Below are 22116 nucleotides of genomic sequence, written 5' to 3'. Positions count from 1 at the left end.
CTTTGCCCCATCCCCAATTCTTGTCACCAATTAGTTTCCTTGTTGTTGAGTTGCTAAGTCCTGTTCAACTCTTTGCAGCCCCATGGACTGTCCATGGGATTTCCTAGGCAAGAATACTGGAGTGGGTTGCCATTTCCTTTTCCAGGGGATCTTCCCAACCCAGGGATCGAACCTGAGTCTCCTGCGTTGGCAGGCGGATTCTTTACCACTGAGCCACCGGGGAAGCCCAGTTTCCTCATTAATTCTCAATAAAATGCCCTTGGCCTCAGCGGAGTTGCTGCAAGGTGAACACCTCGGTGTGTCTCAGGAATGCACATGGCCGTTGAGTGGATAAGGGCTGTGGTGGGCAGGTGAGTTCTATAAAACAAGGAGGAAGGAGGCAACTCTTCCAACTCATTACCTCCCACTGAGTCTTGACCACAGTCTTACACATCTGCTATTCTGTTGTTTTTCTGATAGTTGAAAATGTATTGAAAAATTCAAATTAATTATTAATATGTTGTTAACAGTGGCTCAAGCACAAATGGCGCTGTGTTTCTTCTTACTCTTAACTCTTCCAACACCTGAAATAATCATTTTTAGGAGATAGTGAAGGACAGGGAAGCCTGGCATGCTGCAGTCCATGAGGGTGCAAAGAGTCAGACACCAACCACTTGGCAAACTGAACCACAGAGTACTAATTATAGTAGCGTAACTAGAAAAATTTGTATTAAAGCTTATTTTCCCATTGGAGTTACTTTGGTTTTTATTTTTTTTACACATATACATGTATCTATTCTTTTGCAAATTCGTTTCCCACTTAGGTTGTTACATAATATTGAGCAGAGTTCCCTGTGCTCCTCTATTGGGTTGGCCAAAAAGTTTGTCTGGGTTTGCCACACCAGCGGCTAGACTAACCCGAAAGAACTTTTTGGCCAACTTGCTGACACACACGTCTTCCTGTCCCAGCAATTAACTCTTCGTCCTAGGCAAGGAAATCTCTCCACCTTTGAGCTGCTTCACTTTCAGCCATTAGACCATTCTTTGCTACATGTTCCCTGCCTATTAGGGAGGGAAGGAGAGGGTTTCTCAGAACTAAGAAGACTTTATCAGAAAGAGACCAAGCTGAAGTCAGCCTCAGGAGAAAAAGAGAACTAGCCCCGAAGACACAGCCGGAATTAATGGGTGGAGAAGGAGATCTTGCCTCTCAGGAAACTTCAGCTTTCTCAGGAGTGGAGAAAATGCTGACAATTGCCTCATAATTTAGATCTGCAAGCTTAGCACTTTAGGTCTTTCAAGTTATTTCCTTTCCACTTATTTTGCCCGAGATTAGGATTTGTCAGCAATGCATGCTAAGTCCCTCCAGTTGTGTGACCCCATGGCCCGTAGCCCACCAGGCTCCTCTGTCCATGGGATTCTCCAGACAAGAATATTGGAGTGCATTGCCATGGCTTAGTCATCAGCTGCACTCAGCCTGGTTGAGCCTTGTGTGAACTGGAATTCCTGGCTAGCCCAGGAAGTTTGTACCTTCAGTCTGATTCAGCACTTGATGGTTTCAAAGGGGTCCAGCGTATCCTGAAAGTACTTTATAAAATGGTTTGCAGTTCATCCAAAACATAACTTATTAACATATATTTACTCCAGTTTTAAAGATCAGAGCATAAGTGGTTTCTCATAATTAATTAACAACACAGTCAGTTCTTCCCTCTGAGAGCACTCAGGTCTAGGATAAGATTTGCAGTTTAGGGCAGTGGTTCTCAACGCAATAGACCTTTGGCAGTGTCTGGAGACATTTTTGGTTATCATAATTTGGCAAGGGGTGGGGAAAGGGGTTGCTCCTGCATCTAATGGGCGGCGGCCAGGGATACTGGTAAACATCTTATAACACACAGGACAAGCCTCTTGACAAAGAATTATCCAGCCCAGGATATCAGTAGTGCCAGCATTAAGAAATTCTGGTTTAAAGGAATTAATTTCCTGTGACTCCCCCAAGACAGGAGCTGGTTTTCCTCCCTAGAAGTCGTGTGTCCCTCCTTGGAGGTGTCCTGGGCACCTCCCACCTGATGACTTGTGGTTCTAGGGAGAGATGCCAAGTCCTGCTCCAGACACTAACCTCTGTCTTCTGGGCCTTGCAGGGCCCACCTCCTTCACTCAGCCTCCCTCTTCTACTTTCTCTTTGCCTGGAATTCAGACTTCCAGGCTTCTTCTTAAGGGAGAACTCCAGTAGACGAGGGAGGGGCTGATCATGGAGAGTCATGATCAGAGGAGGGCCCTGTGCCATGCCCTCTCTGGGAGGGAGGAAAGAGCACTTGAGGGCCTGTGCCCCCTCTCCACACCCATCTTGAGAGGCCCAGAGCAAACTAGGCCCATGGGCACTGCTAGCCTGCCCCCAGGGTGGCCTCTGCTACTTCAAGGAGATAAAACTTACTCCATTAAAAAAAAAAAAGGGACACTACCCACAAGATTCTAGTACCAACAACAAGTGTGTGTAGCTTGGTGCTCCATCAGTATTATCAGTATAATCAGTGTTATTATAAGTAAGTAAGTAAGTGAAGTTGCTCAGTTGTGTCCGACTCTTTGTGACCCCATGGACTGTAGCCCACCAGGCTTCTCTGTCCATGGGATTCTCCAGGCAAGAATCCTGGAGTGGGTTGCCATTTCCTTCTCCAGGGGATCTTCCCAACCCGGGGATCGAACCCGGGTCTCCAGTATTGCAGGCAGACACTTTAACCTCTGAGCCACCAGGGGGGAAGATATTAGAATAATACATTATGAATGTGTTATTATAATACATTATCAAATGTATTACATTCAAATGTTGGTATTCCGAGTCTATATTGCATTAGGAAATGAGGCTCTCGCTCTCGTGGGTCTGATTCCAGAAGCCCTGGGGCTCTGAAGGAGCGGGAAGCATGGGGTCCTTTGGGTCCTCCAGGTCAGGTTTGGCTGGGGGGCGGGTGCTGCCCACGGCCTCACTCAATGTGTGGAAGTTCACACAATGGCTTGACTTGTTGGTCGGGCTGACTCATCCATTTGGCCCTTGATGCCTGCCTCTGGCCTAGCCAGGACAGAAGGGGGCCCCTTAGGAACTCCTGGCCCTTTTCCCTCTAGAAGAGACGCACAATGGAGCTGTGATAAGACAGGGTTTGAGGGGGAAGTGGACTGGTGGAAACAGGATATTTTTAAATTCAAGAAAGAAACAGAAGGTTGTGACTCCTGTTGTGACAGTCGGGCCCCGGGACAGCCAAGATTCAGAAGGGGCTTGAACTTGGGGGGTGGCGGAGGGGACCGGGTAGAAACCAAGGTCCCTAGGATTGCCTCTCAAGGAAGAACGAGGATTTGGGGGTAAGGAGGAGGGTATGGCCCTCCACCACCTTCAAGAATAGCAACCACCCCCAAAACTCTCATTTCCCTTGGGCCTTCCCCAGGATTCCATGTCTTCAGAGCTAGGGCCATAGTGGGCTATTTGGGATATCAGCCATAGCAGGTAGGCCACCCCCCCATTCAGAAACTCTGCTGTTCGTGGAGTCTGGTCCTGTTCAAGGGCTAATCACAGCCCTCTCTCACCTCTTGTAGTAAAAACCACCTCTAAGTAATGCAGGTGGTCACTCACCTTTGATGGAAGGTTTCCTGTTCCCCTGGGCCTTTCTCACCCTCCTTCTCACCTTCTGGACAAGTCTCGGCATGCCCCCCAGTAAGAAGACTGTGTGATCTCCACACAGTTGGTCTGATGCTCCCTTCCAGGGCCAGGGGATGTGGCGCCCTGCCCTTCAGACAGCAGTTGAACTCTATATGCCATGGGCGTTGGCCTTGTTTATGCTTTCTGCTCCATGGATTCCACTCCTGGGAATAGTCAAACTAGTATGAACCATGCAAATAGCTTTATTCCCAGAGAGGATACTGGCGGCATCATATAAAATAGCAAAAACTGGGAAAGAACCTAAATTTTTAAAAGTAAGGAACTGGTTTAATAAACAACTGCATACTCGTGGAATAAGGACTAAATAGCTGCTAACAATTATGTTTCTAAAATCACACCATGTGTAAAAGAGAGGCTCTAAAATGGCATAGACTAGATAATTATAACTTCCCCCACCCCACCCTCCACCCCCCGACAAAAAACACAAAAAACTCTACTCTTATGGGAAAATGACTGGAAGACATTTCAGTCAACCTTGGAACCAGAGAGAATTTTTACCTGCTTCCTACTTTTCCATAATTTTCAGGTTTCTTTTTTCCCCTCTAAAATAGTATGTGCTATTAAGTTAAAAAAAAAAAAAACAACTGTTTAAAATGTCAAATGAGCTGCCAGGAACTTTATATGCTTGTCACATGGAGCCACAGGGTCCTGGGGAAGCTACCTGTGGGCAGAGGAGCCATAAACCTGGGCACCCAGGAGGCATGAGGGCTGGGGTCTCCTGCACGGCCAGCTCGCACCTCCCCGCTGTCTCTTTCCTTGGCCTGCCCAGCCTCTGAGACATTGGCATGGGGAGCCTAACTCTCCTTGTGCTCTTCATCCTGCTCACCTTTGCCTTATCCTTTGTTTTGCAGATTTCGTGGAAAACAGATATTCTGTAAGTACATGTTTCATATGCATTATTTTTTTAAAAAAATAGTCCATTCAACAGTGAAATATTTCCAGGCTTACTCCATTTTCTGCAGCCCCAGCAAGGACACCCCTGGACTAGCCTTGTCTGTTTTACCCCAGAACCCTGGGCTCTTCTGACCAGCCTGGTGCTCAGGCTGTCGGATTTTCTAGGCCTGCTGTGGTTTTGAAATTCTCTCCCACCGTTTCCGTCATTCCTTCGCAGCCCACTTAGGACACGAAAGCCCGGAAAGGGCCTGCAGGGTTGGAAATCTAGGGTGCTCAGTTCTAGATGAGCAGAGTCCATATTCCCTCTGAGTCCAGGTCCTTGGGGGATGACGGGGGTGGGATGGGCAGTGCAGATTCGGGGGGTGTAGTTACCCTCACATACCAGACCCTCTGCTGTGGGGGACATGGAAGGTCTTTGACCCAGTGAGGAAATCAGGGAGATTATCTGAGGTGAGAAATTTGCTGCTCCAGAGACCACAGAAACAGAAGCGAGGCGCTTCATGCTGCCTGGTTAGCAGCTTCTTCCCCAAGGAAAGGGTCATGCGGATAGGCCATGAGGAACGAGCCCATAACAGCCACGTCCAGGTAGAAAGATCTTCAGGGGCTGAGGTCTGAGGGCTGGGGAGATGGCGGAAGCTCTGGCAGCAGGATGGGAGCAGACGAGGGTGCCCGTGAGGAGTGATGGGGGGAAAGGTGAGGTAGCGCTTGCTTAGAAAAGACTCAAGTACCTCATCATGAGGTTTCATTCTGTAGCTAGTGGAAAATTTAGGAAGCTGCCACTTGGCAGATAGGAATGCTTAAAAGAAGTGCAGAAGGGGACTTCCCTAGATGAGCAGAGTCCATATTCCCTCTGAGTGGTTGGGAATCCACACTCCCAATGCTGCGGGGGCATGGGTTCAATCTTTGGTTGGAAACCTAAGATTCTGCATGGTGTAGTTAAAAAAAAAAAATGGCTCAGAGGTCCAAGTTCAAGTTTTGCAAAGACCCATCTCCCCTTATCTTCTACTCTCCACCTCTTTATGAGCTGCCCAGGAGCATAGAAGTTAACTGGGCAGCTAGCATCTTAAGGAATAAGGTGTTTGCCTCTCAGATTGCTTCTTTAAGGTCTGGGAAGAACTTTCAGCAAGATTGCTGGTAGCCCCTTCCAATGGGCCCCCAGCTTCCTTTGTTTTGCCCGAGTCTGAATTCTTGTAAAACAGAGAACTTATTATGTCTTTGACAGACAGGAAGCTGCTGACATTCTTGTGATGGAGGAAGGCTATCAATTTAAGGAAAAGAGGAATGAAATGAATGTCTTTTTCTAGCCTAAGCCCCCTCAGATATCTGAAATCAGAGACGATCGCATTTGAAGGACACTGGGGGTGTGGGGGGTCAATTTAGAGCAGAATAGCTTGCCCAGGATGACCCAGCTTGTTAACTGCAGAGCCAGGGCTGGAAAACCTACATCTCCAAGCTCCGCAGCCAGTCCACACCGCAAGACTCCCTCCAAGAGTGATGTCACTGTCCCGGCCATCACAGCTTTGAGAGTGTGGAAAGTGAGAACTTTGCTCCATGGACCTTGTGGGACCCAAATAAAGAGATATTCTGCTGATGCACTAATCATGGTGTGTCCACCCAAGGCAGGTCTGCTGGACCTCGAGACCGACTTATTTACTTTGTCTTCAATCCAAACGATCTCTCTGGACAGAGGCTCCGAGCTCTAGGACAGACAGAACTTTCCGTTTGCCCAGAAGCAGGCCCAGGAGTCTGCTCCTGAGAGCTCACCCGTGGCTGGTCCTGCCCCCCAAAATAATTAAGTCTTCTGGCGGGAGCACAGGGATTCCCAGCCGTTGGGAAAGGCATTTGGAATCTTGACGCGAAAGCATCTTGTTTATAAACGACACAGGTATAGTTTCCCTAATAATCAGCTGGCAAGGGTCAGGAGAAAATTAATTGAAATGCCCAGAAGGAAATGGGAGGGGATTTCCTTCCTGAAATCAAACCTGGCGATCATTCCCAGTTGTTTAATAGCCATTGCTTCTGAAAACATATTGGAGGAAATATCTTAACAATGAGATAGCCGCTTAGCCAAATACTAATTTAGTATTGTTTGACTTGCTTCAATGGCACATTCTGACTTCATTTTTCCTCTGCCATTTTTGCCTTGTTTATAAATCGTGTTTGTGGCCCAGGCAGACAGATAACATGAAAGAGAACAGCCTGTACTTAAAGGGATGAATCTGAACCTGTGTGGCTCTCAGGATCTTGTAAATAACTTGCCTTCTTACTGAAAAAAAAAAAAAAAAAGGCAATTCCTAGTTACAGCTCACCTCCTTCCTTCCCAGGAGCCAGCAGACAGCTGGAATACGATGGGAATGGCCCAGGATTGGGGATCAAAAGGCTGGGGTCTGGGTTCCAGCTCTCTAGTCAAGCCTAAGCTTCCCCATCTATAAAATGGAGATGGTGATGACAATAGCAAAAACAGTAACATCTATTAAGGAGTTTCTTAGGGCTTCCCCCATGGCTCAATGGTAAAGAATCTGCCTGCCAGTGCAGGAGACAGGGGTTTGATCCCCAGGCTGGGTAGATCCCCTGGAGAAGGAAATGGCAACCCACTCCAGTATTCTTGCTGGGGAAATCGCATGGACAGAGGAGCCTAGCAGACTATACAGTCCATGCAGTTGCAAAAGAATCAGACATGGCTTAGTGACTGAAACAACAACAGCAGCAAGAAGCTTCTTAAGAATGAGAAACATTTCTTAGATGAGAACTACTTGTGCAAAGTACCTGCAGATTGAAAACTATCATGGAAAACCTAGATATCTATTTTAAAGTTCTTTTCCTCAGACACTCTGGCAGCATAGGGTATGGATGGGGAATTTACTTTGCTTGGCCCTAAAAGGCCCCTGTCACATGAGGAGAATATAGCAGTTGCTTACCCAAGACCCAGGATTCAACTCAAGCCAACCTTTGACTTAGGAAGCAGAGCCCCACATTAAAACTTGACCCTTCCCTGATAGCTCCTTATTAGACATGTCACTTTGGGCAGATTTCCTAACCTCTTGGGACCTTAGTTGCCTCATCTATAAACTGGAGGAAATAGAACCCTCTCATTTGGTTGTTGCAAGGATTAAGCAGACACCCAGCACAGATCTGCTTCATTGGAAGTGCACAGAAGAGGCACATTCAAGAAGCAGGAAGTAGAAATCCCAGGAGTGTTAGAAGCAAAATGACCCTTGAGACTGTCCACACCATATTCTGGCCAAAAGTGGGCTGATTTCTTGGCGGTTCTCATGTGCCTGACAGCTGGGCTCTGATTTAAAAGCAGGCAAGCACAGCCTTGGATGGGAGTGTGTCAGCCTTTAGTTCAAAACCCCCAAAGTCTGGACAACTGTGGCCCTGCCCTTCCCATCCCTGGAGCTGTTCCTGCAGCAGCTCCCTGAGCTCACTTCCCCTGGAAAGGGCAGCGGAGGTGTCTGGTGGAGGACTTGGTCCCGGGCCTGCAGAAAGGCTGGACACCAGGGTCACTCCTCCGGGCCAAGCGGAGGAAGTGGAGGAAGGGCAGCTGCCAGGGCTGGCGGGCCTCCAGCCCCCGGGGGCCAGCACAGCTCTCTTGGCCTGCTTTCGCGGGTCTCTCTTGGCAAAGGAGGAGACAGAGCCTTGGCCTTCCAGCTGGAGCCCCACAGACCTGCATCCTTCCGAGATGTTCCTCAGACCTGGCAGGACCAGAACGAAACAGGGACTCCATCTCAGCCAACCCTCAGGGAGACAGACAGAACCCCATCATGGTGTTCCCAAGACCCAGGCCAGTCCCCACAACTTCTCCTGCCTCCCTGGCTTCCACCTACTGCAGGGTACCCTCAGTGCTCACAGAGGGCCCAGTGTCATGCACTCAGGTGCTGCCTGCTCTTCCAGACTCACTGTTGCCCGGGGGCCCTCTACTCGGGAATTTCCCAGCCTGCTCCCCTCTTGCCCCTTTGCTCCATCCATTCATCAAAATCCACCCCTCTCTAGCCTTTCAACTCCTTCTGCAGGTCGTTAGGACCTCTTCCACTTTCTATTTCATGGCAGTGTTGTTTGTCAGTAATTGATAGTATAGAAAACTCTTGGGGGCAGTTTCTTGCATTCTCAGCAGGAAAACCAGTGCCTGGGTCAGACGGAGGTCCCCTCATGGAGCGGCATGTAGGTAACACAAATACCACATGGAACAGTCAGAGAACACTGTAAGCTGGCACATGGAATTAAAAATAATTTTTTTTTCACTTTTATTGTGGCGAAATACACACAACATGAAGTTTACCATCTTTCAGCGTACCATTCATTCAGTGGCATTGAGTCCAATCTCATTGTTGTGTGACCACTGCCAAATCCACAGAACTTTTCATCATCCCAGACCCAAAGTCTGCACCTGTTGAGCCCTAATTTCCTGTTCCTCCTGCCTCCCAGAATGGCAGCCACCGTCCTGCTTCATGTCTCTAGGAACTGGGCTCTTCTGAATACCCCCATTTAAGTGGAATCATACAATATTTGTTCCTTTCGTGTCTATCTTATTTCACTTAGCATATTGTTTTCAGGGTTTATCCATGTTGAAATGAATCAGAATTTCATTCTTTTTAAAGGCAGAATCATATAATTTAGAACTCTTTTAAAAATTTAATCATTTGAGTTTGGTCTTTCATTTTTTGAAATTTAAAAACAGACCTCTGGGCTTCTCTGGCAGTCCAGTGGTTAAGACTCAGGGCTTTCACTGCAGGGGGTCACAGGTTCAATCCCTGGTCAGGGAACTAAGATCCTGCAAGCCAAGAGGCGTGACCAAAAACAAACAAACAGGCAAACAACAACAACAGCAAAAAAAACAGACCCAGAGAACGTTAACTTAGAGATAGAGTTGGAGTAAGACACCGGGTGTTTCTTAGTCTTCCTGTGTGGGTGCTTGATGAAATTGGTTGAGAGTCTGCTGTGCGGCGTGTATGTGGGGAACAGAGGCTGCAGACCCCACAGAACAGACATGGAGAGAAAGATGAATGAATCTGGGCAGGAGCTGCCCCCACAGGGTGGGGGGTGCCCACGGATGACGGTTCTGCTGTGCCGTCTTGGAGAAGTGCTGGGTGCAGTTTTGTGTATCTTTCCACCAAGCCAGTCTTCAGTCTTGAAGGGTGTGACCATAGCATGTCCTGTCTCTTGTCACTGCAGAGAACGGAAGGCTCCCTGGACGGGTCTTAGGACTCCGTGAGCACACGCGCCTCCCTGGGAGGATGCCCACATTCCGAGAAGAACAGATGATTCCTGTATCGCAAGAGTTTTGTGCACTTATTTATGAACCTGCCCTGCTCCCACCGAATGTAGCAATTCATCAGGCCAAGCCACCAGTTTTTAAATCCATCTTAACTACTTTTATGTTGGGTATAAAGAGCTAACAGACGGGCTGGTTAGTTTCCCACACAGCCTGCCTCCCAGCAAGTTGGAGCATCCTCGGGAGTGGAGAGTGGCAGCCAGAGGTTCAGGGTGAACTGGCCATTGGGATATTTTGAAACTTGAATATTTTGTCTTGTGTAGAAATCGAGAACTTGTCCAAGTACCCTCATGTACAGAAGCCGGTTTCTGTTTTGCAGTCAGCTCCCCCTAGAGAGTGGCCTAGCTTAGGGGCTAGTTTTTCTGTTTGCCTTTGCTCCTTTGAGGGTCTGTGGTTCTAGGCAGTCCTTGTTCCTTGGAAGTGCTCAGCACGGACTGGACAGCTGCACCCTGTCCTCTCCATGACCTCTCCTGCCACAACTGGGAGAACAAAGCTGCTTGGGAGCGACTCTTTTGAGATGCCAACTTGAAGACAAGGTTCATTTCTGGGCAATGCACCAAATAGAAAATGAAGTTGAACAAAGCACAGATGTTCTTAGGCTGGTTTTCTATCCCCTTTCTTTCTTTTCCTCTACCACGCTGAAGGCCAAAGGACAGGAAGATGGCTGCCTCCAGCAAATTTTTTTTTTAATAGAAAAATGAAATGCATATTTTTCTTACTAATTTTTTGTTATTTATTCCTTGCTAAAAGGAATGGTCTCCCGAGGTCCTCAGGTGTTTCTGATGGTGTCCTGAGTGTGGACGAGGGGCTGTGGCCCTTCTGTGGCGGGATTGCACTAGTGAGCATGCCCCGCTGCAGCCACCTTCCTCGTCCTCCTCGGCTACGCAGTGCAGGGGCCCTACGGGGTGTTGTATTAAATAAATCTGATCTTCACTCTTCACAGACCCGTGAGATGTCATCTTCTGAGAGGCCGTACACATACAGAATATCTGTCATGCCCGAGGACTCCTCCATCAAAGTTTAGGAGGCCACAGAGAGAACCACGCAGGTTCTGTCAGCAGGCCAGGGCCTCCATGGGCTCCACTGAGGCCAGAGGTAGTCTGAGTCAGGCACACTGAGTCATTAATATCCATCAGGGGCTACTTCAGTGTTGGCTTCGCAACTGAAGCTTGCTTGCTAGGCTGTTACCAGATTGAGCAAAAACAGTAACAACCCCCACCCCACCCCCACCCCCACACCCTGCTGCCACCCAAAACCAGGATGCCCGGTTGCATTTGAATTCCAGATAAACAACAAATAATTTTTGAGTATAAGTATGTCCCATGCAGGGCTTCCCTTGTAGCTCAGTTGGTAAAGACTCTGCCTGCAGTGCAGGAGACCAGCGTTTGATTCCAGGGTTGGTAAGATCCCCTGGAGAAGGAAATGGCAACTCACTCCAGTCTTCTTGCCTGGAGAATCCCGTAGACAGAGGAATCTGGCGGGCTACAGTCCATGGGGTTGCAAGAGTTGGACACGACTTAGCGACTAAACCACCAAGCGCTATATGTCCCATGTAACGTTTGAAACATAATGACAGTATTAAAAACATTCATTTATCTGAAATTCAAATTTAACTAGGCATCTTACATATCTGGTAACCCTGCTGGCAAAGCGCCCTCCCACCCCTCAAAACCTTCAGACCCACCCTCCCCTGTGGCCTCAGACCAGACCTCCCCACCCACAGGCCAGGGCCCCATCACAGCTGCACCACCACCGCACCCACCCCCACTCCCCTACCCCCCACCCCCTCCTCTGGGCCTGAAGGTGTCCTGACTCTGTCAGCCTGCAGCTGCAAAAACTTGAAGGAGCCTCTTAGATTCTTCATCTTTAAGATAAGATGGTTAGACTAACATTTGGAGGGTATAGGTTCTTTTCAAAATATGATGGAAGCTATGGATGCACGCATACACATACAATGTTGTATCACAGAGATGCTGTACAGTTTCCCAGTGTTCAGGGCCATGGACTCGGGGCAGGGACTGAGGATCAGACCAGGGGTCCCCAGCCTCTGGGCCGTGGACCATTACCTCCTGTCCGATCAGCGGCGGCGCTGGATCAGAAGGAAAGTGCACAATGAATATAATGCATTTGGATCATCCGGAAACCAACCCCCACCCCCGGTCTGTGGAAGAACTGTATTCCATGAAATTGGTCCCTGGTACCAAGAAGATTGGGGACGACTGGATTAGATGGTCTCTAGCAGCCTTCAAGCCTGACAGTCAATGTGTCGGTGATTTGGGAAGCGCCCTGAGCCCCCTTGTCAACCCCTCGATCTCTTGTTGCCACCAGAGCATGGCCATTGCTATGGAAACGGGAAACCTTGTTCACACTGCTTATGATTTATTTACGGAGCATAATTGGGTCTTTATTTTTCCCCTCAGTCTACATGTCTGAGGAAGAGAACATACACACACACTCAGGGATCTTTCTTTCAGGATATTTAATGGCTAAAGTCTCTCTAAACCCAGCTTCCTGGTTCCAGTGTCCTAACCTGCTACCAAGCATCTAAGCCTGAGCTGTCACTTAAAGGGAGGGCCCAGTCACCATTTCCAGGAAAGAAAGGACATTTTTCTCGGCTCGCGAAGTCATTAGTTAGAGCTCCCTCTTGTGTCCTCATGTTGTCATAGATCATTAGAGAAGAAACCACTTAGAAAAGACTGAGGAGAATTTTTTCCCTCTTCTGAGAACCCACAGGAGGTCAGCTACCCATTTCATAAGCACATACTGAGTTCTCCCCCAGCAGGAACTGACTGACCAAACTCTCGCACCCCAGCGTAGACTCAAGATGGGTGAAGTGACCCCAAGGTCAGCATACATTCATTCATGCATGCAGTGGTTTTCTACGAGGCTGATTTTATCTCCCGGGGTCGATGGGCAGTCTCTGGACACAGTTTTAGCTGTCACAGTCGGGTGGGGGTGCGACTGGCATGTTGGCGGGTAGAAGCCAAGGATACCATTAAGTATCCTGCAATGCACAGGACAACCCCTGTGATAGAGGAAGATCAAGCCCAGAATGCCCAAAGTGCCAGGGCTGAGCAGCCCTGCAGCAAGTACTGTATTCGCTCAGCAAGCTTGTATCCATCCATCTGTTTTCCTGACACTGCTGGGAATAGGAAGATTATAAGAATCACATGTCACCTGATCTCCTGTACAGTCTAGTAGAGAGGGAGGTGAATAGAGAGCCAGTTACAACAGTGGGACAAAGGTGGTGATGGAGAAATTCAAAGGAAACGGGGACACGGGGCAGGGAGCTCCTAACAAAGATTTTGGGGGATCAGAGAAAGTGTCCAAGATGAAGTGTCTAACTGAGGGTAGGCAGAGGGTAGCAGGTGGAAAAGGTGGAGTGAGGAGCAAGGAGCAGGACCGAAAACAGGGGGACACTGCTCAGGCCTCAAGACAAGGGAGAGGATGGTGTTCCCAAGGAATACCCGGGAAACGGCCTGTCAGCCCTGTGACCCAATCAGTCCTCTTCAAAAACACACCATGTCCCCTGAGAATTTCTGCCAGGCATCCCATCGGCCTGACGCAATCTTTGAGAGTCTTAAGGAGAAGGTCCCCAAAAGCTGCTCAGCTAGAACTCAGTTTCCAAGCACAGTTGTTTTTCAGAGGCGTCATCAGTGGCTCAGACGGTAAAGAACCTGCCTGCAATGCAGAAGACATCAGTTTGATCCCTGGGTCGGGAAGATCCTCTGGAGAAGGGAATGACAACTCACTCCAGTATTCTTGCCTGGTGAATTCCATGGACAGAGGAGCCTGGTGGGCTACAGTCCATGGGGTTACAAAGAGTCAGATACAATTGAGCAAGTAACACACACACACACACACACACCAGGGTCGTTAGCATGTTGGAGAGAAAACCTCTACCACAGGTCAGATTTGACCCTTGCTCACTTGCCACCATGAGCCTCAAGTTGAGAAGGTGAACTGGAGGGAGGTGGCTGCCCAACAGGACAGTCTCCAAAGCTGGGGTCCACAGGGCAATGGGGGTAGGGCATGTTGTCTGTGAGCCCCCAGGAGTGGCTGAAAAGAGTTGTAAGAATATATAGTACTCTGGCACAGAGAGTACATAGCTTTGATCAGTTTCTCAGAGACATAATCCAAAAAAGGGTTAACTATGAAACAATTAAAAAACTCATCTCCATACGATTTAATCTCAGTTGAAAAACCCAGAGAGTGGGACTTCCTCTGGCTGTCCAGTGGTTAAGGCTTCAACTTCCAACGCAGGGGGTCCAGGTTCCTTCCCTGTTCTGGGAGTTAAGATCCCATGTGCCTTGGGGCCAAAAAACCAAAACATGAAACAGAGGCAATGTTTAACAAATTCAATGAAGAATATTTAAAAATGGTTCACATCAAAAATCAGGGCTTCCCTGATAGCTCAGTTGGTAAAGAATCTGCCTGCCATACAGGAGATCTCGGTTCGATTCCTGGGTTGGGAAGATCCCCTGGAGTATGAAAAGGCTACCCACTCCAGTATTCTGGCCTGGAGAATTCCATGGACTGTATAGTCCATGGGTTCGCAAAGAGTCAGACACGACTGAGTGACTTTCATTTCACATCAAAAAATATTTTGAAAAGAAAACCCAGAAAGAGGTCAATCCATTTCTTATCAAAGGGTCTGCTTCATGGACAGTTTTAAGTCCAATATCCTAAAAGGGTTTTGGCTTGCCTTGAAAACACAGCTCAGAATAAAGAAATAAATAGTGATTTCAATGTTCAAAAGAGACAGCCTCATCTCTCAAAAGCAATAACCTATTAGACTGCACTGGAATACCAAAGGAATAGGCAGTAAATAATCTGAAAAGCTTCTGAGTCCAAGGTGTTTCTAAAGCCTGAATTATCCCTTCATAGATGTCCTAATTGATGGGAAAAGAATATTTCAATGTGAACTTTAACAATGAAGAGAGAAATTATTCCCATGTTCAGAGAGGCTGAAAGATGCTGGAAATAAATAAAATTCTTCAAGAAAAGTAAAAGGCAAGTTGGAGTGGGAGATTGGCTACCAGTTGACTCCACAACCATGGTGATGTCACACATCCTGCAGTTCTCCTCCCAAAGAAGGCGTATTAGGGACTTCCCTGGTGGTCCAGCAGCTAAGACTGCATGCTCCTAAGGCAGGGGGCCCAGGTTTGATCCCTGATCAGGGAACTAGATCCCACGTGCTGCACCTGAGCGTTCACATGCCTCAATTAAATATCCTTCATACTGCAATAAAGATCCCACGCCACCAAGACCTGAGTGGAAAGAAGAGAGGAGAAGAAAGGGCGGGAGAAGAGAAAAGAGAAGAGGGCGTGCCTATCTAGCCCTCGGAACCTGGTCCCACAGAAATCTCCTGCCCTATCTGAGTCTCTGCCACTCCCTGTCCAGCACCTATACCTTCTGGGTGGGAGCACCACCAGTGCAGCCAAAAGGAAAAGGAAGAAAGAAAACGGTGTATTGGACTTTCCTGGTGGCTCAGTGGTAAAGAATCCGCCTGCCAGTGCAGGAAACGTGAGTTCAATCCCTGGTCCAAGAAGATCCCAAATGCCTCAGAGTGACTAAGCCCATGTACTACAGCTACTGAGCCCCTGTGCCCTAGAATTTGTGCTCTGCACCAGAAGTCCCTGCAATGAAAAGCCCACTTGCTGCAACAGAGAGTAACCGTGAGTCACTGCAGCTGGAGAAAGCCTTCGTGCAGCAGCAAAGACCCAGTGCAGTCAAAAATAAATGAATGAATACATTAAAAAAATTTTTTTAAAGAAGAAAAGGGTGTATTAGTTTCTTAGGGCTGTCATAGCAGATCCCCACAAACTGCGACTCAAAACAACAGAAATTTACCCTCCCAAGATTCTGGAGGTGAGAAGTCCGAAATCAAGTGTCAGCCATTCTAGGAGCCCCCAGAGTCTCCGGGGAAGCCTGCTTCCTGGCTTCCTCTAGCTTCTGGTGGTCGCTGGCGATCCTTGGGGCCCCGTGGCTGCTGCTCCACCCTAAACCCCACCTCTGTCATCCCGTGGCCTCCTTCCATATGCCTGAGTGTCTATGTCTTCATGTGACACAGACACATTGTGCTGCTGCTGCTGCTGCTGCTGCTGCTAAGTCACTTCAGTCCTGTCCAACTCTGTGCGACCCCATAGACGGCAGCCCACCAGGCTCCGCCATCCCTGGGATTCTCCAGGCAAGCATTGCGCTAATTTCTTCTAAACAGCAACCTGACTCAGCTCTGAGTGTACACACACCCCCTCCCTCTTGAGCCTCCCTCTCCCGCACATCCCATCCCTCTAGGTCATCACAGAGCCCCGAGCTGAGCTCCCTGTGCTATACAGCAGCTTGATGGGACCATTTTTATTGAATTTGCAACAATACTTCTGTTTTTTGTGATTTGGGCGGGGGGGGGGGGGGGGGGGGGGCGGGGGGGAGGGGGGCGGGACTTTTTTTTTTTTTTCCTGGCCACTAGGCACGTGGGATCTTGGCTCCCTGACCAGGGATGGAGCCCACACTCTCTACATTGGAAGGTTGAAGTCTTAACCACTGGACCACCAGAATAGTCCCCCAAATAACATTGTTTTAAATTAAGGTAAACATTGGTGTATAACATGTTTCGTGTGTACAACATTATATTTTGACTTCTGTATACATTGCAGCATGCTCACCACCAAAAATTCAGTTTCCATCCATCACCATCCAGTTGACTTCCTTTACCCATTTCACTCTGCCGCACACCCCTTCCCCTTTGGTAACTCCACTCTGTTCTTTGTAACATAATCTTTGGAGCCTTCTCCGCCTGGTGTTCTTTCACCACGCCCTGTTCTCTTGTGTTTCATGTCTCTGCCTCTGAAAATATTATTTAGTTTCTTTCTCTAATCTTCCTCCAAGTTCTCCCTCTCACCTCTTATCCTTTCTCTGATTCCAGAACTAAAGTTTATATATTTCTTACATGAATAGATGAGTTTCATATTCCTAGTTATTTATTTTGAGCCAATGCATGGAATTTTTTCTCTCCCTTTAGGGAAAAAAAAATGCCTCCCAAAGCCTGCAACGTTGTTTTCTATCTATATCTGACCTTTGGTGGATTATTTTTCCGAGGGATTTATTGGATTCATTAGGAAAAACTCCCCAGTCGCTGCCTTGCTTCCTCCCAGTCCTGGGATGTGCTGGTTTTCCTGGAACCTCTTGGCACAAGAGGGTCTGGTTTCATGCCAGAAACTATTCCACTAGTTTTCTGGTACAACCAACACTCCCCTCCCGGAGCGAGGAAACCTCCCGCTGTTTGGACTTTGAAGGAGCCCGGGACAGGGTCCTAGAAACAGGAAACAGAATGGATTTTGGTGCCTCCAAAGTGAAGGCGAACCCCAAGCCAGGATCTGACACCATCTGGAGAAGCTCTGTCACACCACCAGCCACTCAGTGAAAGATGCGTCCCCGAGCTAGGACGGGTTCAAATTCCAGGTTACTTCTCTGGCAAGTCAGTTTCAGAAAAACAAGAAGGCAGAAGAGGCTCTTTGGGGGTTGAATTATTTAGAAACAGCCTGGGGCTTCCCTGGTGGTCCAGTGGTTGAGAATCCGCCTGCCAGTGCAGGGGACGTGGGTTTGATCCCTGATCCGGGAAGATCCCACATACTGAGGAGCAACTGAACTCTTGTGCCACAACTTCTGAGCCTGGGCTCCAGAGCCCAGGAGCCGCAAATACTGAGCCCGTGTGCTTCAACCATTGGAGCCCGAGTGCCCTACAGCCTGTGCTCTGCAACAAGAGAAGTCACTGCCGTGAGAAGCCCACACACCGCAACGAAGAGTAGCTCCTGCTCGCTGCAACTAGAGACCCCTCATGTAGCAAAGAAGACCCAGCACAGCCAAAAATTAATTAATGAAAAAAGAAAGGAAGAAATAGCCCAGAAAGGTTAAACACGAGGCAGGCATGTGGTCCTTCTGATGGGCCCCTGTGGCAGGGCCAGTCACCAAGGCTCAACTTGTCTTTAGTTTCCTCTGGGATCCTTCGGCCCCTGCCACCAGGCACAGCTCTAGGAGGTCCAGCTGAGGCCCTGTGTGTGCCCCTCACTTCAAGGAAGGTGGTAGTTGGGAGGAACAGAGGGGGAGCAGCAGGCAAAGGAGAGTCCCCCAACTGGGGAGGGTGCTCTGTCCCTGTGAAGGAGTCTGGTCCCTCAGGGAAGTGTCTGATGGCACAGGGTGTCCAGGGAGGCTGGACACTAGGCCTGGGGCTTGCAGCCTCGGCCAAAATCCCCTTACACCTCGCGTAACAGGGAGCCTGGGGAGTCACCAGTCTTCTCAGGACCCTGGGAGCCCAAACCACAAGGAGCTTGAGCAGGGACCACAGGCAGAATCCCTTCCCTTCCCGTTTTCCAGGAACCACATGATACTTCCAGATTCTTATGTAACTCCAGGCAGAGAAGGGATGTGCCGACTGAGGCCAGTGTTAAATTTCACAATAGGCTGGCAGAATGGAGGCCCAGGAACAGACTTTATTTCATTTCATGATAATAAAGTAATGTGATGTTTGTTGCAGAGCCAAGTTTGAGGATGGTAAGTCAGGCCTTCTACACAGAACTTTTAAAAAACATATTTATTTATATATTTGGCTACACTAGGTCTTAGTTTTGGCATTCTGGATCTTCAAGTTTTGTCATGGCTTGTGGGCTCTAGTTCCCTGACTAGGGATCGAACCCAGGCCCCCTGCATTGGGAACATGGACTGTTAGCCACTGGACCGCCAGGGAAGTCCCTTATGTAGAACTTGGAATCATGCTCTTTGAGGCTAGTGTGCAGGACCATAGAGCATAGCTGGTGAGTGAGCCTAACCAGCCATTCCATCCTCACCTTTCTGGATGTTTTAGCAAGAAGCATTTTCTCAGTATCTGTTAAGGTGCAGATCCTGTGTGAGATTAGAGGATGCATCAAAGAACCGATATACGTGGCCTTTGGGGCTTGTAGTACTTTGCTCACGCTTTTGGTCATGTTTGTTTAGGGGGAAAGTTGCTAGAATGTTAGGGGTTCACAGGAGGTATTCCTTTCTGGTGTTAAAGGTCTATTTGGGAAGTGCACCCCCAGATCTGGAGAGACTGGGAATCATTGCAAAAGGTTTTCAAATGCATAGGGACATTTTTTTTAAATCAATTTGCAAATGCAGAAAAGACAAGTTCATATGAAAGTCTGCAATGTTTTTATGTTAGTTAAAGAAGGATCCTCAAACTTGAACAGGTTGGGACCTGTTGATCTAACTGTATTCAACTCTGAATTTGTCAGAGTTCCACTTGCTGTCTTTCAGGGACACAGCTGTCCAGCCCTTGGTCCATGAGCAAACATAAGTAGACAGGGACATCCCTGGTAGTCCAGTGGCTAAGACTCTATGCTCCCAATGCAGGGGGCCCAGGTTTGATACCTGGTCAGGTAACTAGATCCCACATGCCACAACTGAAAGATCCCGCATGCTGCAACTAAGACTCCGTGCAGACAAATGAAAAAAAACCACATAAGTAGACATGTGTGAACACCCACAGGGGCCTGGGATGACACATATGCACACATACACATGCACAGAGCAATAGAGAACAAAGACGGCCCCTCTCTGCCCTTGAACAGATCTCGTGCCAAGACCAGCACAGGTGCTTCTCTCTGTTTCGTGGGAGGTGTTGGCATATGGGCATGTGATGTTGAAAGCAAAAAGTGAAAATCTAGGCAAGTGACTCCAAACAGGCCAATATATCACCTTTGCTCATCAGGGCTTATTCAACAAGCAATGAGCGCCTGGTTTGTGCAAGGCTTTGCACATTCCACAGCTGTGCAGAAGATGCCAAGGTAAGCAGACACCTTGAAGAAGCAGGAGCCCACAAATAACCAACACCGACAAGCCAGTTACAAGCCGACCCAGCCCTCAAAGAGGGCGCCTTCCCCCTACCCTCCCACCCCTCCCACCCCTCACCCCTCACCCCCCCCCCACCGCCCTCCTGCCTTTTGCACACAGCTGGCTGTTTGCCAAACCCAAGCTGGTCTCTTCTTTCAAGACGGATGCAGCTAATCCGTGTAGTGGAAGCAGAGGATTCCAGGCCATTCAGGCAAAAGCCCAGAATTGGTTTGGAGTAGAATCCAGCCCCAGGTGGGCCCACCACTTGATATATTGCAGCTCAGGGTTGTGTGGCAGAACCAATGCCAGGTGGAGAAAGAACATTCCGTGTGTGTGTGACACAGCTGTGATGGGCAGAAGCAGAGATGGTAGGGCTCAGCTGAAGATGATTTCTTTTTTCTTTTTTTTAAATTGAATTATTTTATTTTTGGCTGCACTGAGTCTTTGTTGTTGCTCGGACTTTCTCTAATTGCAGAGAGTGGGGGCTACTCTCTTCTTGCAGAGCATGGACTCTAGGGGCTGTGGCACACCGGCTTTGTTGCCGCATGGTATATGGAAGCTTCCTGGACCAGGAATCAAACCTGTTTCCTCTGCATTGGCAGGCGGACTCTTAACCACTGGACCATGGGAAGTCCCATGATTTCTATTTAAAAGTTTACCAGAGACTTCCCTCGTGATCCAGTGGCTAAGACTCTGCACTCCCAATGCAGGGGGCCTGGGTTTGATCCCTGATCAGGGAACTAGATCCCACATGCCGCAACTAAGGGTTTGCATGCTGCCACTAGACATCCCATGTGCTGCAACTGAGACCTAGCACAGCTCTTTATTTGATAACTAGATAAATATTTTTTTAAAAAATAAAATGACTGAGCCCAGGGGAACAATCCACAATATAATGATGTACAACTGTAAAAAGAGGAAGTACATTGTTGTTAAAGGAAATGGTCCGGCCACTCTTCCCCATGTACTGATGAGTATGGCACTCATCACATTTCTTGTAGTTATTTGTTTAGATGTGCTTATTCCTGTCATTAGACTGTGAATTATTTTAAAGGGGTTATCTTTAAATAATTTTTTGAGACAAGGAATCTATAAGAAAAAAACATATTATCATTTATTAAAATACAGGATATTCAGCAGCTTTGTAAAAGAACTGGGTTTTGGAAAAGCATCGACAGAACACAGAGCAATTGTCCTTACTTGATGGTGGAGGACAGCTTCCTGGTGGCCCAAGAGGTGAATTTGCTGGATACTTCTTTTGGATACAAAATACACCCTAGCAAATACTTTCTGCAACTTAAATAAACAGAAGTGACTTTCCCTCTTGTCCTCTCTGTCCTTGAGCTAGCTGGGTCCAGGGGGGGTACCCTCTGGGAAAAAAAGAAAGAGGATTCTATTTATAGTGCTTGGTGTATTCTCCTGCTTCTGTCTCAGTTGCTCAGTTCTGTCCAAGACTTTGTGACCCCATGGACTGTGGCCTGCCAGACTCCTCTGTCCATGGAATTTTCCAGGCAAGAATACTGGAGTGGGTTGCCATTTCCCACTCCAGGGGATCCTCCCAACCCAGGGATCAAACCTCATCTCCTGCATTGATTCTTTAACACTGTGCCATCCAGTAGAAAATAAATATCCCCCTGCCACTGAACATATGAAAATTCAGTCCATGAATTGCCTCTGGTTCACTGTTTGTCAAAGATCTGAGACAGCAAATATTTGTAAAAGATATTCCTAGACATGTTTACTGGGGCTTCCCAGGTGGCTCAGCAGTGAAGAATCCACCAGCGATGCAGGAGCCATGGGAGGAATGAGTTTGATCCCTGGTTGGGGAAGATCCCCAACCAGGCATGGAAACCCACTCCAGTGTCCTTGCCTGGAGAATCCCACGGACAGAGGAACCTGGCGGGCTACAGTCCATAGAGTTGAAAAGTGTCAGACACGACTGAAGTCACTGAGCACACAGACATGTTTATCCCTGTTTTCTTCTAGATTCTTTGGTTTTCATCTTTATTTTCAGGTAGAGCATCAGAAAAGAACTCACAGGAACCATAAACGTTATCATCGTGTGGTTTAACGTCACGCTCTTAGTATTCCCGGATAAAAGGATCACATTCTTCAATGAGGATTTTGGGGGTTTTCGTAAACAGGAGCCCACTTGGGGCCACTGGATGTCACACAGAGTTCTCTGGGCTTGTGCTGAATTCCTCCTGGAAGCGCGTCCCTGCTGAGCGTTCAGACATTCTTAGCACAGACAAGGAATACTCTGCAGCCCCACGTGCTTCCCGTTTGACTTGGCTGCCAAAGAATTCAGAGCCAAATTCTGTACCCCATTAGGGCAATTAACTACCATCAAGGGCTTGTTAAAGTCAACTCCCTCTTCCTTTAGATGCTATCGCTTCCAACTTGA

General features: G+C 48.1%; 1 protein-coding gene across 7 annotated transcripts in view; it reads left to right on the top strand.

Moving 5' to 3' along the window:
• Positions 1-10796, top strand: part of PECAM1 (platelet and endothelial cell adhesion molecule 1) — a 94091-nt gene extending 83295 nt beyond the window's left edge. For 3 of the 7 annotated variants that reach the window (XM_005221002.5, XM_015458920.3, XM_005221004.5), the window contains 2 exons: positions 4531-4553; positions 5997-6172. In XM_005221002.5, the coding sequence (XP_005221059.3) occupies positions 4531-4553; positions 5997-6068 (95 nt within the window). In that variant the 3' untranslated portion in view covers positions 6069-6172. The other 4 variants (NM_174571.3, XM_005221005.5, XM_005221006.5 and 1 more) reach the window with 4 other exon arrangements.
• Positions 10797-22116: the final 11320 nt, after the last annotated feature.

This window comes from Bos taurus, chromosome 19, assembly GCF_002263795.3.
Source record: "Bos taurus isolate L1 Dominette 01449 registration number 42190680 breed Hereford chromosome 19, ARS-UCD2.0, whole genome shotgun sequence".
NCBI lineage: Eukaryota > Metazoa > Chordata > Mammalia > Artiodactyla > Bovidae > Bos > Bos taurus.
Note: the sequence above shows the minus strand (reverse complement) of the source record. Positions and strands in the feature narration are given on the sequence as shown.